General features: G+C 36.0%; 4 protein-coding genes across 4 annotated transcripts in view; 2 read left to right on the top strand and 2 right to left on the bottom strand.

Moving 5' to 3' along the window:
* The first annotated feature begins 3,895 nt into the window (after positions 1 to 3,895).
* On the top strand, positions 3,896 to 5,901 carry LOC111442453 (probable WRKY transcription factor 12). The gene is made up of 4 exons (XM_023079900.1): positions 3,896 to 4,284; positions 4,357 to 4,430; positions 4,534 to 4,695; positions 5,291 to 5,901. Exons 1-4 carry the CDS (start codon positions 4,009 to 4,011, stop codon positions 5,451 to 5,453), a joined length of 675 nt encoding a protein of 224 aa, XP_022935668.1. The 5' UTR covers positions 3,896 to 4,008; the 3' UTR covers positions 5,454 to 5,901.
* Positions 5,902 to 6,666: 765 nt separating this feature from the next.
* LOC111442462 (nucleoside diphosphate kinase) lies at positions 6,667 to 8,073 on the top strand. The gene is made up of 4 exons (XM_023079913.1): positions 6,667 to 6,828; positions 7,041 to 7,089; positions 7,409 to 7,640; positions 7,730 to 8,073. The coding sequence occupies exons 1-4, from the start codon at positions 6,778 to 6,780 to the stop codon at positions 7,842 to 7,844; spliced, it is 447 nt and encodes a 148-aa protein (XP_022935681.1). The 5' UTR covers positions 6,667 to 6,777; the 3' UTR covers positions 7,845 to 8,073.
* A 6,380-nt stretch (positions 8,074 to 14,453) lies between these two features.
* Positions 14,454 to 14,969, bottom strand: LOC111453384 (ethylene-responsive transcription factor 1-like). Its single transcript, XM_023094471.1, has one exon. The coding sequence runs from the start codon at positions 14,967 to 14,969 to the stop codon at positions 14,454 to 14,456; it is 516 nt and encodes a 171-aa protein (XP_022950239.1).
* Positions 14,970 to 16,094: 1,125 nt separating this feature from the next.
* Positions 16,095 to 18,377, bottom strand: part of LOC111442445 (serine/threonine-protein kinase D6PKL1-like) — a 5,603-nt gene continuing 3,320 nt past the window's right edge. Inside the window, exon 3 of the mRNA XM_023079888.1 lies at positions 16,095 to 17,246. Within this exon, the coding sequence (XP_022935656.1) occupies positions 16,355 to 17,246 (892 nt within the window). The 3' untranslated portion in view covers positions 16,095 to 16,354. The remainder of the gene's footprint in view (positions 17,247 to 18,377) is intronic.

The raw sequence follows: 18,377 nt of genomic DNA, 5'->3' as shown, positions 1-18,377 counted from the left end.
GTACCCTCTCTTTCAACCAATCTCCGCAATAGTACGACATTTTCTCTCGTAGCTTTGTTTTTTGTCTTCTTAAAGAAACCTCGTATAAGTGAAGATTGTATCTGTGAGATCCCACGTCGATTGGGGAAGAGAACGGAGCATTTTTTCTAAGGGTTTAAAAACCTTTCGAAAGAAAAATCCAAAGAGGACAATATCTGTTACTATGGGCTTAGAACATTACAAATGGTATCAAAACGAGACACCGGGCGATGTGCCAGCGAGGAGTCTGAACCCTGAAGAGGGTGGACACGAGGCGGTGTGCTAGCAAGGACGTTGAGCTCGAATGGGGTGGATTGTGAGATCTCACATTGGTTGGGGAGGAGAACGAAACATTATTTACAAGGGTGTGGAAACTTCTCTCTAGCATACAAATTTTAAAAACTTTGAGAGGAAGGTAGAAAGTGAAAGTACAAGGAGGACAATAGCACAGTGGGCTTGGGGCGTTACGTTGTCCCTTACTTATACACCGAGAATTTTCTTAAATAACGAATGAATGCCGGACTCTAATAAATAATCCTAATTATAATAGTATAGACGGTGAGTCTTCGAATACCCTCAAAAGAAGGAGGGAGTGGAGAAAAAATCTTTGATTAGCTAAACAGAAACGAAAGATCGGAATATATTCCTCGTCCCCACCCCCAAAATACTTTATTTTCCTTCTATATGTATACTTAGTCCCCACCTCTAAATGCTTTTGTGCATTCTTTTTTATTACAGGGTTAAAAAAAATGGTAATTATTAGTGATTGAAATTAATTATTTTTGAAGGAAATTGATTGTATTTAATGGGGATTTTTTTTAGTGTACTTGGATAATGTAGTAAAGAAATTTATTGTAAAAGCAAGTTTGAAACTTATGGTAAAGTTTAGAAATATTTGGTATAATTGGGTACAGGAATATCTTTTATGTTGGGGTCGTCTGGTCTCCACTCTCCTGTTCGGGCCTTTCCTTTTCCTTTGGCTGTGAGTACTAAACTCTGACTGGAAGGGAAGATTGGGATGGTTAGGGTTAAAACAAAGAACTAAAGTTAGTTCGGTTGTAGCTGTGGGTTTGTTGGGAGGCCGTTCTCGTCGTTGGAGTCCTCTTTGGACATTCCCTCGAAAGAAAGCTTCGTTCTCCTCCACAACTTATATCAGATCTCACAATTCACCACTTTGGCGCCTAGTAGGCACGCCACCTCGTGTCCGTTAGAACATGAAATTTGATACGAAAGGGAGGGAGGGAGGGGGTTGATGGTTTTAATGGGCTCATCTACAGCCTCCTAGACATCCCGACATGGATGGAAGCTTTGATGTAACCCCCACCACTCATTGCTCTCAAGACTTTTCTCCAGCTACTTCTCTCTCCCTTGCTCATATCTATCCATTCATTCATTCATTTTAACCAAAATAAATTTGAGGTCACATGTCACAATTTCACTTTTTCCCACTTAAATTTTCATAAGGAATGGTGTATTAATGGAATCAGGAATGAAGTGTATGTTAGAATTACAATCAAGCTAAGCAACCCACTTTGGGTCAATGCTTCCATCATGAACCTACGCACACATTTCACATTACCTCTTTCTCTCCCTTTTCCACCTTACGCTCCATAACCCAAACACACGCTTTGCTTTCTTTCATATTCCCCTTCAAATTATACCAATTTCATCATCGGTTGTGATATACATGGGTCCAACGGTGAGGATTATTGATACGAGTACTCTTGCATCGACTAATCAAGAGAAAGATCATGGATTTATAAGTAAGAAATACTATCTTCATCGGGAGAGCTCTAAAACGTACTTTGTTCGAGGGGAGGACTATTGAGAGGAGTAATCCCACGTTGATTAATTAAGAGAAAGATCGTGAATTTATAAATAAGGAATATTATCTCTATTGGTACGAGATCTTTTGTAGAACCCAAAAGTAAAGTTACTATAACTTCTCAAAATATACAATACACCCTTACGATTTCTGACTCGGTATGTGTAAGAAACGTATCCACTAGCAATCAAAATTGGTACACTTATATTAAGATAAAGAAGAAATAAAACTTGTTAAATAATAGAGCCATAAATAAAGGCTACCATATTCAGGAGTTATATATTTGGTAGGTTGGGTTCCAAATATTGACAAAAATATATAACAATTGCTTTTCAGATTGGCAATTGACTTTGAATGACCAAATTTACTAATATTATGAATTAAAAGTTAAATTCTTAATATAGCAATAAGAAATAATTTCACTTGTCCTTGAAATAAAAAGTATTATGACATTTATAACCAATATACTAGTGAATGTTTAATATTTGAGTTAGGTTGAAGTTCGAGTCATCAATTGAATGAACCCAAAATTTTAAATTTGTCCAAATGGGAGGATTATAGCGACGTAAATGGGTAGAAAGTAGATAAGTGGAGAGGTGAAAAAAGGTAATGTTGTTTTTGAAAATAAAAGAAAAGGGGTTAGTCGGGGAAAGAAAGGTGTATTATGGGTGGGCATGTGTGGGTGTACTACTACTACTGGATGAACACATTACAAGTATGGGCGACGTTTAACAGTACACATCTTTTTAGAAGGCAAGGCTACACAGGAAATAACGTTTAATAGTACACAAGTTATTGAATAAAATACTGAATGACCAAGAACAAATGATGGTTTGGAGTAGTAGATGGAAGTGGGTTTCTCTGTTGCTGTAAGAAGCAATGGGTAAAAAAAAAAGGGGGAGGAAATGTGGGGACAAAAATGGAGAGTTTGGATTTGTAGTTTGAAATGAGATAGATAGATAAATGGTTTTAAAAAAAAAAAATGTAAAAGAAAAGAAGATTCGAATATTTTCAATGGCTTTTGGAGTAGGAACAAAAGAAGTGGCGTAGACCCGCATTATGGAGCAGCTGGCATATGATATGTCTTAATGCCCAGTTGCTGCGCTTCTCTTGTTTTCAACATCTATATAATTGTACTGTGCAAACGGAGGAGCAAGAGTGTTGACAACGGTTGGGACAAAACTCCGACTTCATCTACATCTCCATCGTTACAAGATCTTTTGGAGAATCAAAAAACAAACCCAATAAAGCTGCGAAAACTTATGCTCAAAGTGGACAATATCATATTCCTAATTCCCAAGAGAGAGAGAGTTTGTATTCCTAGCAGAGAGAGAGAGAGGGGGGGTCTCCATTGGTACGAGGTCTTTTGGAGAAACCAAAAGCAAAGCCATAAGAGTTTATGCTTGAAGTGGAGAATATCATACTATTGTGTAAGTTCGTGATTCGTAATACAAAGAGAGAGTTTGTATTCCTAGCACATAGAGAGAGAGAGAGGGATCTCCGTTGACAGGAAGGCCTAAACAAAACCATGAGAACTTATGCTTAAAGTAGACAATATCATACTGTTTTAGTAGAGGTTTGTAATTTCTAATACACAGACCGGAGAGAGAGGGATCTCCACTGATATGAGGCCTAAACAAAACCATGAGAACTTATACTCAAAGTGGACAATATCATGTCATTGCGGAGATTTGTAATTCCAAACACAGGGAGAGAAAACTTATACTCAAAGTGGACAATATCATGTCATTGCGGAGATTTGTAATTCCAAACACAGAGGGAGAAATCTCCACTAGTATGAGACCTAAGCAAAGTTACGAGAGTTAAATGCTCAAAATGGACAATATCGTATGATTACGTGTGGAGTGAAAGAGGAGAGGTGTTGCTAAGTGGAAGACGAGGGAAAGAATATAAATAGGGTTTGAAAACATTCCCTTTCCATTTTACACGTTGACCCCAACAGCAACCTAGTTGAACTGTGTGGACAAAGTGCCCTAAAACGATTAACGCAACCAAGCCAAGGGGATCTTTCTTTCTTTCTTTCTTTCCTTCTTTCCTGCTTGTGCTTGCTTGCTTTCTTTCTTTCTTCCTTTCCTTCTTTTTCTTTCTTTTCCTTCTCTCTTTCTTCATCACTTTCTTCGCTACAATCATATTCAGAAAGACAAATGGAAGGATCACAAAGATCAGAGCTTCCCAATTATCAACTTCAGGTCTCCTTCCTCTCAAATGCACCGCACCCTCAGCCCATCCACGAAATGGGGTTTCTCCATTTTGAAGACCACAATCAGGTTTTGAGCTTCTTGGCTCCTAATAACAACGCCGCCACAACCACTACTGCACCACCCACCACCACCGACACCACCACCACCGCCATGCCTTCTGCCTTCACTACCCCTCCTCACGCGCACCTCCTTAGTAGACCCTCTTGGAGCAACGACCAGGTGGGGTTTTTAATCAAACCATGTGAAAAAGGATGGATCTTGATTATTAAGATTTGGGTTTTGTTTGATCAGGTGGGAACACTAGATCCAAAGCCCGGTGGCGATGAAAACTGCACTGGTAGCACCAGCGACGGCACCAATTCATGGTACCTACACACACACACCCCTTTCCCCTACCTTTCATATTACTTCATTATCATTACATTAACCTAACAATTGGTTACTCAAAAATTCATTCCTGAGTCGCAGGTGGAGAAACTCCAACGCAGATAAGACCAAAGTTAAGGTCAGGAGAAAGCTGAGAGAACCGCGTTTCTGTTTCCAAACGAGAAGCGATGTCGATGTCCTCGACGACGGCTACAAATGGAGAAAATACGGCCAAAAAGTCGTCAAGAACAGTCTTCATCCACGGTACCACCTCATTTCAATTCTTCTTCTAATTGATACAACTAGCTACTACTGTTAGGAGTATGATATTATCCACTTTGAACATAAACTCTGATCGACTTCTAAATTGAAACCCTTACGAGTAATTTAGAACACCCACATCCAATAATGGGAAATAGATTGATTAATTATGGCCAAAAAACCCTTGAAGAGTGATGTGCATGTTTTGTTAGATATGGGGAATATATAGAGCATGATGAGGTGAATATAGAAGCGACAATGAGAGGGATAGCAAAAGAGGGTAATAATACTAACAGTTGAGGCTGAGTAGTAGGCAGATGAGGAATGATTATGTTATATTCTCTCTGAGCCTGAGAATTAGCAGAGGCAGGCATCATTATTGATTTGGGGTATTTGGGGTATTTGGGGGATAGGTGGCCGCCCCCCCCCCAAGGGCATGTCCAAGCCCACAACACAACCAGTCAGTCATGCATTTCATTCGCCTGTGTCTTGACTACTTTTTGGTCATCACCGTTGTCCGTTTGTTTAGGGTTGTTGTAATGATGATGATGATGAATAAATAGTTAAAGAAAAAAAGATATGATGCTGTTGCATGCAGAAGCTACTACCGTTGCACGCATAGCAACTGCCGTGTCAAGAAGAGGGTGGAGCGGCTGTCGGAGGATTGCCGGATGGTCATAACTACATACGAAGGTAGACACAATCACTCCCCTTGCGACGACTCCAATTCTTCCGACCATGAACCCTTCACCTCCTTCTGACTTTAATTACACTTTTACCCCTCTCCATAAATTTTTATTATATAAATTATTTTCTTTTTTGTACTTATTTATTTAGAGATAACATGGATTCCTCTCCAAATGCTCCCTAAATTCTGCCTTTTATTATTATTATTCTTATTATTATTATTATTATTATTATTATTATTATTATTCTGAATAACAAAGGAGCTACCCACAGCTGGATCGGAATCTCAAGGCCCAGCCCAAACCCATTTTTGTGTCGCCAATTCATGAGATTCTGATCCAACCAATACTTTCATGGAGCTCAGGAATGTGATGTTTTATTACTGTATCGTTCATTAACAGATTAGATGTTTGAATTATTTCGTTTAATATTCTCTCACCAATTCTTTTATAGCGCTGTAGAATGGGATGATGATGTTGTGAGATCTGTTATTAGCTTAACGCTAATTGACATGTTCCGATTTTTTCTTAACCATTATCAGGTTTAAATGATTTTAGCTTTAACTATCACTGTCCACGCCTTTTAACTTTGAGTTGTCTCGGAACAAACTCAAATAAACCCTTACTTACTTTTACATTTGTGTGAGCCCGTGTTTAAGAATGAAGTCGACCATCTCTTTCATGTTCTTGCAAAAACAAGAAATGGAATCAAAATGTGGGTTTTGCTTTAAAATTGTGAATCATTCTCGAAAAAGAAATGGGAATCTCATTCCTTAAGGAATTAAAAAAAAAAAATTCCCAATTTTTTTTTCTTTTTAATCACAGAACTTTACCCTTTCCTATGTAATATAAAGAAAAGTACAATATTTTAATTAATATAATTCTATCACGATATATTATAAAATTAATATTAATTTACCAATTCTTTAGGTTTAAAAATATTTTTCAAAAATCTTAAAAATAGTTTTTATTATTAGCTTGACGTATTATTTTTTTTTCCCTCAAAATTGGTTAAACAATAATAATAATAGTTTATGGAGTTTTTTTTTTCTTTTTCCCGTAAAATTAATAATATTGACATGAAAAGAATAATTTAAAGATTTATTATGGAATGGAATATATTTTAAGGTAGGGAATTGGAATGTAAATCTGAATTAATTAAATTTAATTGAAAAAAGGGTGTAAGAGATAAGCATATTAGGAAAGATTTAAGTTGGTTGGAAATAAAAGTGTCATAATATTATTGTTCGAAGGATATTCCAGTGGAGGAGGGCTAGGGTTACGCGGCGCCAAATCCATCTATAAAACCCCTTTTACGCACCCTGCCGCTTCACCACCACGGAGCTGTACTACAGAGTTGTAAGAGAAGCATTGTTCAGCAGAACGCCGGTCCACAAAAATGGAGCAGAGCTTTATCATGATCAAGCCTGATGGAGTCCAGAGAGGACTGGTATCACTCTTTCCTGTCTTCTACTCTTATTTCTTCTCTTGAATTCCATGTTTCCGACTTCTCATCCGTTTTCACTTCGCTCTTCCGGTTTTTTCCTTTGATGTTAAGCATAATCCACGTAGCTAAAAGACTGGAATTAGCTTGGGGGCGTATTTGCATATTTGCGATTTGTCCATTATGTTTTTGTGTTTATTTCTTATTGTTTGTTTCAGGTTGGAGAGATTATCAGTAGGTTTGAGAAGAAGGGCTTTGCTCTTAAAGGTATACTTTCTGAGAACTTTATTTATGAGTTCTCTGCTTGGATTTGTCTTGTTTTCTTATTTGTTGTTTTAAGCTTGGATCTCGTCCAGGTTTGGATTATCCCTTTCTTGCTTTGCGTTTGATAATATTTGGAGCAGAGTTCAGCTCTTCCCCGACTTGATCTAGTTTACGTTACATTAATTTCTTCTGATTCTGACGTCGTCTTGCTTGTCTAAGTTTGAGTTGAGATAAATCTTATTTTCTTTACCATCTGCATCCAGCAGTTATCTGTAGTATTGAATTTTGAATGTTGCTGATTTTGAACTACATGGTGAGTTAGGTTTGAAGCTTATGTCTGTGGATCGTGCTTTTGCTGAGAACCATTACTCAGATCTTGCTGGAAAGCCCTTCTTCAATGGTTTGATCGAGTACATCATTTCCGGCCCAGTCGTTGCCATGATCTGGGAGGGGAAGAATGTTGTTGCAACCGGTAGGAAGATCATTGGAGCCACCAAGCCAGCAGATTCTGATGTAGGAACCATCCGTGGTGACTTTGCAATTGATGTTGGCAGGTAATGATCTGTGAATTGAATGTCTGCTAATAGAAGTTGATAAGGGAACCTGATGTCTGGATGATTGATTGTTGTATATTACTTTTCAGGAACATCATTCATGGAAGCGATTCCGTCGAAAGTGCGAGGAAGGAAATTGCTCTGTGGTTCTCGGAGGGCCCTGTTAACTGGCAGAGCAGCCTTCATTCTTGGATCTACGAGTGAGAAAACTAATCCTGTCAATCATCCCATTCCATCTTGCCCTTTGGCTTATATCTTAAGTTGAAATAATTTTCTGTTTACTCAATGGCTGAGCTATAAGCATCATGTTATTTTTAGTTCTTGTTTGCTACGGTTAATGTTTGATGGGATGATTCAGAGTTAGGCCTGCCTGATGTTACTTCATGAACTTTGTTATTGAATCGAAGTTTGTCTTGGTTTTATTTATTTCTTAGTTAATTCTCTACAGCTCAACTCAAACTCAAAACATCCTGTTCACTGGCAGAAATTTCCTAGTTATGATGATAAACAGTTTAACTAATCAAAATTTGATATAAAATCTAAATGGTGTGAATTGAAGAATTGTGAATTTATAATTTAGCATTGAACTGAAGAGCCGAATGTGGTGTTCATAATAACATAATATGCTAAATTGCACCAAATTAGCTCACAAACAAGCTGAAGAACAAGAAACAGTAGTTTGTTTCTTTGCTCTGGTGCAAGTTCGTAGCTAATAAAAGCAATAACCTTTTCATTTGATAACGTATTAAATCACCTTTGACTCGTAAAGTTTTTGAGTTCATTACAATAAGTGGTTTTAGTTCTTTTCTATATCTCTTATTAGCTTTCTTATTTACGTTGAAGTTCAGAACAAGAACCGGAATGTATTTTGTGTAACTTAAAAACTTCCTTTGGTCCAGCGAGTGAATTATATGTTTGATTATGACTTAAGCCATCAAAGTATGTGGTACATAACATCATACTAGTACTAGATTCTTCTCTTGCAGGCCCACAGGTCATCATTGCTCGCATCACTTGACACTATTTGAGCTTGTAAACAAGAATTTGACACTAACATTTTATGACATATATGGGTAAGTGAAAGGCACACATAGTAAAACTAAGATCAATGTGATCGATGACCCAATGCATGACACACTGACAAGCTTCCTCTCTTCCCTAGAACACTATGCAAGACCACACTCTCGTAAATAAGTTACTAAAAGAATCTGTTGTCCTTAAAGGTGAAACATGAAATTGCAAGAATGAACCTAAATTTTGACGTGAACCAAAATTTTGACTGATAGCTGATGAAAGTTCAATTTCCTTATAATAATTATATCAAAGAATACAACTCATCCTGCCATACATAAGAGTGCTACTATATGTCTATAATGGAATAGTGCAACTATATGTCTATAATGAAATAATATATAGTTCATGTATGAAAATTAATTAATTCAAGCGTATAATTGATTAATCTTGTATTATTGAAGCTTGTAATATATATGACTGTAAGGTCACTTTGCCATAACATATTAACACTAAAATGATTAACTTAGATTAAAGAAATATCTGAAGTATTCAAATCATATGTTTCTAAGGTTTTGAGAATGAGTGAATTTCATCTTGCAAGATTAAGTATTTTGTTATTAAATTTTATGCAAACTCATTGCATAGGATACTCTCACTGACATGTTTCTTAGGGACGATTTGGATCGAATAATTTGTAACGATTATAAATTCGGTTGTGTCAATAGCAATATCAGGACAAGACAACCAACTTTATTCATATATTGTAGACCATTTTAGATTATTGTTTGAACACAATGCTGTTGTATGTCAACTATATACTACTCAAGTTGCAATGATCCACTTTTTAAGAGACTCAAGCCACGAAATGTTACTCCCTGACGTGGAATATGTAAATATGCTTAAAATTTAAAACACTTCAACATGTGCATGCACTTTGAAATTCAATTAAAATAGTAATGAAAATTTTGCTTTTACAAAAGACAAAAAAGAGACCACTAAAATACACCACGGTAAGATCAAACTATTTCAAATTCATGAAATACAGGATTTGAGAGATAAGCACAAAAGTAACTCTAGACTCAAGTGTGATGAGACTCTCTATAGCCAACAACTGACGTTTGTCTTCGCTTCGACCGCTACATCAATCTCTATATGAAAAGAAAGTTGAAGTAGTAGAGTTGAGCATATAAAATATACTCGGTAAGCAGCTTTATGGTCGTTTATAGTTCGGATTTTATTAATGTTGGTTAATTCTTTCCGTGCCTTATTCTCATTTTGGGGTTCATTCCCCAATAGTAGGCACTTCCTATGCTACACTCTAGTTTACTTATTCTATTTTCTTGGTTCTTGGTTTATTTCGACCTCCAAATCTCATAGGGTTCATCCATGCTAAGGTTTAACCAACTATAAGGTGCAACTATGGACCCCTATTGCCCGTGTCTGGTTCACCAAAAGAAACCTAACTAGCAAGAAACAACTCATACATCATAAAACATCATAGGCCAGTTCTATAGTTATTCCAACCCTTGACAATCGAGTTAGTTTACTATTATGGGCTAGTTGGCGAACCTCTATCGTCTCCGTATAATTGCATAACTCACATGCATGAACAATAATCCAAGCAACTCTTAAGGTACAATTGTGGACCCCTGTCGCTCGTGGCAGACACACTACAAAAAATTAACTAGAAAACTTCACATTAGTTCCCACAAGGTACACTCATAATTTTACTGTAGTCGACATGTAGCACATGCAGACTTGAGTTAGGTCAATCGTTTTAGGTTGGCCCACTGACGTTGTGATGCGTGGCGTGCTCTCGTCCAAACACACTTCATTTTTTTTTATGTTTTACACGTGTCACGGCCGATGATTGCCGCATTATTCCACTCCGTGCTTGACACATGTCAACATGCAGTTTGTCTTCTATGGTTAGATTTCCAAATTTTCGCGATTTCAATGTTCTTTCCTATTTTCTTTTGATTTTTGTACCTTTTTATACGTCATTTGAATTAACATGATTCTTTCACGAGAGTTATATTGTTCTAATCGTACTTTCCAAAGGTATGTTACTTGTAATAAATCGTCAACTACAAAAAAAAAAAAAAATTGTACTCGATGTTGGTTAAAAATTTTGTTCGTACCGTTCTCAGTGGCTCGTCAAAAATTTAGCTTCTCGTTCATTTCAACTCCAACTTTCTTCTGAGAAGTTGTGTGAAATACTCTTATGGAAATCATACTAAATTTTTCTTAATCTAATTCCCTAAAAATCTAACCAATCTAGAGAAATATCAAAATTAAAATCTCCATAACTTACCTATAGTTCTTGCTCATTTATGGATGATTTTAGACGATCTAAGAGTCTATAATCCTTCTCCTAGAACATCTGAGCAACTTTTATGAAAGAACCTTGGCCGGAATCAAACTTGAGACACTAATCAGAGCGGGTTTTTGGTTCCTCACTCTTGTTCTAAAATCTATTTACTTTTAAATTGCACACTTCAAAATTGTTATCTTTTTAGTAATGGTTGCAATGAGTTAGTGTATGAAAAGTCGGGTTGTAACAGTTTGGAACTTTTTTCTTTTTCTCCTAAATAACTCTATTATCCTCATTAACAATTATTAGATTAAAATGGGTATGAAATTGACCAAAATATCCTTATAGTTGACTTTGACCATTTCTTTTTTCGATTTTCACTTTCTTATATATATTTTTCTCAAGCTTCTAGGAATTTTATAAGTATGTCTCTCTTCTAAACCAACTTGAAATTTAGTCGCTAAAACCCTTAATAAAATTTTAAAAGTTTTAACTTTAAAAAAAAAATAGAGAAATTAATCGTTAGAATTTAACCCACGTTATAAGGGCTAACTTTGTAATTTAACGCACATTTAACTTGGTCAATGGTGATTCAACCAAGTAGGGCTAACTGCTGAGGTTAACACGTTTTCAAAGTCTCTACCCTTGAATTTTGACTTTGATTTTGACTTCTGAAAAAAATATTTTATTATTATAATTTTTGTTGCTATTAAATTTTGAAAAAAATAAGGTATGTTTACACGAGGACGACGACAAAATTCATTTCAAGGGAGAAGAATGCAACTTGCAAAAAAGAAAAACTCACACATGTCGTATTTATTATATAGACTCTAATACTTTCAATTTGAAGAATATTATTTTTGAATTAAGTCAAATGTTTTCGAGATTATTAGACACGTGATCCACATAAGATCGAGGAGAGAATTTGGACTATAACGAATTTGGGTATTTGGAGTTACAAAGGTGTGGCCGGAGCACATATTGTAATGGGATCTAGAAATATTTTGTGATGAACGTACAGTAAAACCTTCTTTGGATTTGCTAAAGATTTTTGGAATTCATTTATTTTTCTCAGGGTTGGGTTGCTTTGGTTTTTGTGCATTTCATGTAATCGGATTGTATGGTCCGGGAATATGGGTATCCGATCCTTATGGATTAACCGGAAGGGTACACGCTGCAAATCCAGCGTGGGGTGTCGAAGGGTTTGATCCTTTTGTTCCAGGCGGAATAGCCTCTCATCATATTGCAGTAGGTACATTGGGCATATTAACGGACCTATTCCATCTTAGCGTTCATCCGCCCCAATGTCTATACAAAGGATTACGTATGGGAAATATTGAAACCATCCTTGGTTCAAAATTTTCTTATCACTTTTTTTTTTTTTGATAGTTTGATTCCTTCTATGTTTTAGTTAGAGGTATTTATATGGACCGACATCCCGACTGATCCAAACTTTTCAATCGGTTGAATTTAAAAAAAAATGAAAAACTCAAGTCGGTTCGCAGGTTGACATCTTTTTTAGTCAATTTAAACTCGACAAGTTAAAAAATAAAGTATAATTCAACATTATCCTACTCTATCTACTTTTAAAATTATTATAAAAATAAAAAATATTTAACACTTATAATCTATATTAGTAATTGATTGTCTTTCATTTCACATAATAAAAATAATAAATAAATAAATAAATAAATAAATAAAAAAGAGGAAACTTCCAAGTTCCATCCAATTAAATAAAAACCAGCCAATTAATATTCAAATTCTATAATTATGATCACCACACGTGTCCCAATTTCTTATAAAAAAATATATACGCCTTTTTCTCTAATATCACACACATAATATTCAAATCCATCCAATTTATTATTATTTTTTTGTTCATCAAATCTAAAAAATCAAACCTACAATTTATTATGTTTCTATTTTAGCATATTATTTTTCTTGTTTTCCATTTTTTATTTGCCTTACTAATATTATTGAATACATATTGTCTATATATGTATATATTTCCACCAATAATAAAAAATAAATAATTTTCAAAATTTTACTTTTATTTTTTACCCTTCACTAAAATTTCAAAAGTTTTTTTTTTACCGATATATATATATATATATATATATATATATATAACTTAAAATGATGAAAAATAAATAAATACAAATTTAGTTTTTTTTTCAATTACAACCTTAGTTTTTTAGAGCACGAAATTCGATTCATTATCTGTCTATTATCTTATCATGAATTTTTTTAATAGTGAGGTCATAAATATACGAGTAGTTTTAAATCTAATCCAATTCAAAAATAACAAACAAAGACTAATGTTTGTCAAAGCAAACAACCATATATTTCACGTGCACAAATACTAGAAAGGAAAAGGAATGTTAGTTATTATTATTATTATTTTTGTTGGTTGAAAAATAATAATTAAAATAATAAAATGGTGCGATAATTTAATAATTTTTTTTGCTTTAAAAAATGTAAAAGGAATATGAGGATGTCACATGCGATTGCAAATAACATTTAATATATGATGAGGGGGTTTAATTTTTTATTTTTGTAGCCAAGAGGGAATAATGAACAAGGTTCCCTTAATTGTGGACAAAAATAATAAAAAAACAATATTATTATTCTTATTTTATTGCTATTATTTATATCGTTATGTGAAAATGAGGAACGTGGGACTAAAATATAAATTAACACAAAAATAGTGGTTCCCATTTGAAATTTCCTACTTAATAATAATAATAAAATAATCACGTGTTCGTTACAATTTACCACTTACATCACTCTTATTATTACTCATTAATATATGTATCACTCTCATGGCTTTACTTTGGGCTTCTCCAAAGGATCTCATACCAATAGAGTTAGTATTCCTCACTTATAAACCTATGATCACATCCTAAATTAGTCGATGTGGGACTTCCATCATCCAACACATTCATGTACCTCTCCTTTATAGAATTGTTAGTCACATTAATTCCAATGTTGATATTCAACGAAACGAATCAAAGTTGTGGCAATATAAATAGAGGAGAAATTAATAAAATGATTATTTTTGAAAAGTTAAATCAAATTCTAATAAACTTGTAGCCTTTTACAGATAATGCCCAAATGCCCAAATGAAAATATAAGCTTCACAAACAACTCAACTAGAATTAGTGGTGGTACTCTTCGAACTATTAGTGTTTTGGTATTCAAAATTTATCGGATTATTGTTTCATTTAGTCATTAGTTAAAGTCACAGTCAGTTCTATATTATACTATATCATATTATAATTTTTTATTTGTATTAGTGAATCACGAATGTAATAGGACATAAAATAAGAGGGAATGTTTTAGTTCGTGATTGTTATTAATTATCCTCTTAAGGATCGATAGTTCAATCCCCCGACGTAAAAGAAAAAGGGGAGAAAAATTTACATAAGCATAGGGATACAAAATCCATTAGGCAAACATGTTGCATATGAGTAGTGGTAGGGGCTTTATGAAGTTGAACATCGTGGCATTGAGGGCGAGTCAGTTCTAGGGCGCTTGACGCTGAACAGGGGCGGAGGGGAATCAGGGGAAGCGCGCTTAGGGTAACAGCAGCCTATCCCAATCAGCGCCTCCGCGGAACCAATCATGTGAGGAAAGTTGAGCTTGGCCTTGGCTCCCCGCATTTGAAAAGCAGCTCGATCGTAAGCCAAAGCAGCCTCTTCAGCGGTCTGGTATGTCCCCAGCCATATGCGAGCCCCTTTTCTATTGGGGTCTCTGATCTCTGCTGCGTACTTCCCCCATGGCCTCCTCCTCACTCCTCTGAACTGCAGCCCTCTTATCGAACTCCCCTTCCCAGGGGCCTCGATATCCGTAACCCCATCACTACTCGCCAAACTCGGAGTATTTTTCCCTAATCCCCCAACCAAATCCAACTCGTCCTCCAAAAGATGTCGCCGAATCCACTCCAACAGAAACACCTCCGACGACGACGACCCTTGTGAGCAATTGCTGTTACTCGACATCCTTGATTCTCTCAGTCTACTAATTTCAACCACACTCACTATTCATATCTATGTCTTTATATATCGTTCAGCTCAACCCAACGTCTATTTCTTTGAAACTTCCAAATCACCACGTGTTGGTAATTCATATTCTATTATATTATTCTCTGAGAATTTGTATAATTTAAATGCCAACAAAATTGGTATTCTTAAATACTTTATATGGGGAAAGTTTGAATGTATTTTTTAATTTGAAAATTTTAATATAATATTTATGGTTATGTCAGATTCTGTAAGAAAAGGTTTAAAAAAATGGTAGCACTATGAAAAAGGTGCACAAAACCATGGCCACAACATTGAAAACGTGTGTTTCAAATATTTTATATGTAATGGTCAGTTCTCACTTGAACGTTCATGGTTACTTCTACTTCTCCTTTCTTCTTTTATATATATATATATATACACACACATATATCTACCTCCCTTTCTAACACAAAAGTCTTCTAAAAGTATTTTTGTCGGTATAAAAATAATTTTTACATAGATTTCATTTGACCTATATAGAATAAAAAATTTACGTTTATATAGAAAATATATACCAAAGTGAAGAGATACATTTATCGAAGGATGAGATCAATTCATATGTACCTTTTTCTTTATTATTAGAACAGACAGAATTTTATTGGGTTAATTAGGGATCACATGATAGATTTTTATCCTATACTCTCGTACAAAAAAGACATACTAAGATAAATAATTCCAACACGCTCCTTAGATTTATTTATGGCACTCACGGAGCCCTATGAGGTGAAAATCTCATGTAAGGTTTTGTGATAGTGATGAGAACAGTGATGTTATTAGCTGTCTCTAATTGTGTCTAAATTTAGTAAAAAATTAATAAGTTTATATTTATAAAATATTATTAAATTTATTAAAATATTTTACTTTTTCTAATAAAAATTATATAAAAAATGGACATTAAACAATTATTAGATATATATATATACGGTGCTCACTCTCGATACCGAGTGATTCAAGCCAATTTATGGTCGGGTACCGGATTCTCAATCTATAAGCGATTGCCTTGCACAGACGACAGTAACTAGCAGTAGAGAGTGATGATTGTTGATGAAAAAGAGGGAGACATTGGTCATGAATTGCAATTTACTGCAGTGTACCAAATGGAAGATCTGATGAGAATAGCATCATGGTTCAGACTTGTTCATATCAGACAGCGTGCAATACGTGGATTCTTTCAGAAACTCAATTTATCAAACGTACCAATTCTAGGAGTGGAATATCTATCTAACTATGAGGCGGATTCAATATTGGAAGAACGAACAACACAGACCATCCTGTGGCCAATTACTTTTAGACCCCACCAAACCATCCTGCTTATCCGAGATTTAAAAGAACTCGAAGTCAAGATATTGACCACCGGACTTCACAACATCTGTACCTACCCTCCTCTTACTGCCGCTGCCGACGCCGACGCCTCCGCCTCCGCCAACCCCTGTTGTGTCAGCTACCCCAAACTTAGGCAGTTCGGCCTCCATTGGTCTAGGCACTTCTGGGGGCGTGCTGCATCGAATCAAAGCCCAATTCACACCTTCAAAGAAAGGATGTTGCTTGATCTCAGTTGCACCCCTCTTGACCCCAAGTCGATGCTGTGGCTCCTTCACGAGTAAACCTCTAATAAGATCTCGGCTAGCATAACTAGTTGCGGGAGACTCTGGGAACTTCAGCTGCTGCCCTACTACATTGAATAGTGTGGCTCTGTTCCCTGATCCCTTGAATGGGGTTTTTCCATACAATAGTTCATGTAAGAAAATGCCAAAAGTCCACCAATCAACAGCACTTCCATGACCCTCTCCTTTAATGATTTCAGGGGCTAGGTACTCGTGGGTGCCAACAAAAGACATGGATCGCGCAGCAGTAGGCTCTGCTACCAGCTCGGGAAGAGCACTAGATTGCAACCCCAGCTCACTTCGAGGCTTGGGACTTTTCTTTTTGCTTTTCTGAGGGAAGAGTCGAGGAAGAAAGCATGAAGGTTGGATGCAAACTGATGAGGGCTCAATACAGGCAGGCTGGACACAAAATCCTCGTTTAGATGGATCGGAATCGTATGAGGTTCGTATCAGGGTGGGCGACACTGCACATCTTAGGGAAAGGTCGAAATCTGAGAGCATTATGTGGCCATCATCACGAACCAGTACATTCTCTGGTTTCAAGTCCCTATAGACAACACCAAGCATGTGTAGATATTCGAGTGCCAGTAGAACCTCTGCTGCATAAAACCTGCAAATACAATAACAACTTGCATAAGGACACATTGACCTCAGTTGGACGGACACAAAGATAACAAATGAATTTTGCTTGAAGTTCTCGCCTTTTAAAACTACTGTTTCAAAAGAAAACGAATTTTTCAGTAGAACAAAATGAAGACAGCCTAAAGGCCACGGGGGCAAGGAAACCCCACGCTTCAAAGGAAAATTAAACAAAAGGCTACCGATATAAGTGGATAACAAAAGAAGTGTAAACAGAAGCATTGCTTCTACTAAAAATAAAGGAAGCAAGCAGAGCAGATCTATAGAAATGGAAGGAAAAAAAAAAAAAACACTACGAAATTGTAGTAGATTATTGCTATATCCACACAGAAATTGGATTTAGCAATGACATCATTGGGAAATTCGGGAGCTGTAACCTGTAAGTGGACATTGACGTAGACCCTGAGGTGTCTCTGTTGAGGATTGTTGGGAGGGAGTCCCATGTCGGCTAATTGAGGGTGATCATGGGTGGAATACATCTTCATTGGTATGAGGTATTTTGGAGAAACCAAAAGCAAAGCCACGAGAGCTTATACTCAAAGTGGACAATATCATACTATTGTGAAGGTTATGATTCCTAACATGGTATCATAGTCATACCCTTAACTTAGCCATGTCAATAGAATTCTCAAATGTCGAACAAAGAAGTTGTGAGTCTCGAAGGTGTAGTCAAAAGTGACTCGAGTATCGAACAAAGTACACCCTTTGTTCGAGGACTCTAGAGAAAGGAGTTGAGCCTCAATTAAGAGGAGGTTGTACGAGGGCTCCATAGACCTTAGGGAAGGCTCTATGGTGTACTTTGTTCGAGTGGAGAATTGTTGGGAGAGAGTCCCACATCAACACGTTAAGCGACTGATCATGGGTTTATAAGTAAGGAATACATCTCAATTGGTATGAGGCCTTCTAAGGAAACCAAAAACAAAACCATGAGAAAGCCTCACTCAAAGTGGACAATATCATACTATTGTGGAGGTCCGTGGTTCCTAAGAGTCTCTACATTCAGGTTGAGTAACGAGGATAGAAGAAAACACACACACACACACAAAAGAAGAAATAGAAGAACAGTAGGACGAGTTTTTCAAAAAAAAAAAAAAAAAAAAAA

This window comes from Cucurbita moschata, unplaced genomic scaffold (assembly GCF_002738365.1).
Source record: "Cucurbita moschata cultivar Rifu unplaced genomic scaffold, Cmos_1.0 Cmo_Scf00001, whole genome shotgun sequence".
NCBI lineage: Eukaryota > Viridiplantae > Streptophyta > Magnoliopsida > Cucurbitales > Cucurbitaceae > Cucurbita > Cucurbita moschata.
The sequence above is the reverse complement of the archived record's forward strand: the minus strand, read 5'-3'. Positions and strand labels throughout refer to the sequence as shown.

Coding starts and splice junctions, on each gene's coding strand:
- LOC111442453 (XM_023079900.1), top strand. CDS start 4,009: ATGGAAGGATCACAAAGATCAGAGCTTCCCAATTATCAACTTCAGGTC. Junction 4,285..4,356: donor CCTCTTGGAGCAACGACCAG/GTGGGGTTTTTA, acceptor TTGTTTGATCAG/GTGGGAACACTAGATCCAAA. Junction 4,696..5,290: donor AAGAACAGTCTTCATCCACG/GTACCACCTCAT, acceptor TGTTGCATGCAG/AAGCTACTACCGTTGCACGC.
- LOC111442462 (XM_023079913.1), top strand. CDS start 6,778: ATGGAGCAGAGCTTTATCATGATCAAGCCTGATGGAGTCCAGAGAGGA. Junction 6,829..7,040: donor ATGGAGTCCAGAGAGGACTG/GTATCACTCTTT, acceptor TGTTTGTTTCAG/GTTGGAGAGATTATCAGTAG. Junction 7,090..7,408: donor GAAGGGCTTTGCTCTTAAAG/GTATACTTTCTG, acceptor ATGGTGAGTTAG/GTTTGAAGCTTATGTCTGTG.
- LOC111453384 (XM_023094471.1), bottom strand. CDS start 14,969: ATGTCGAGTAACAGCAATTGCTCACAAGGGTCGTCGTCGTCGGAGGTG.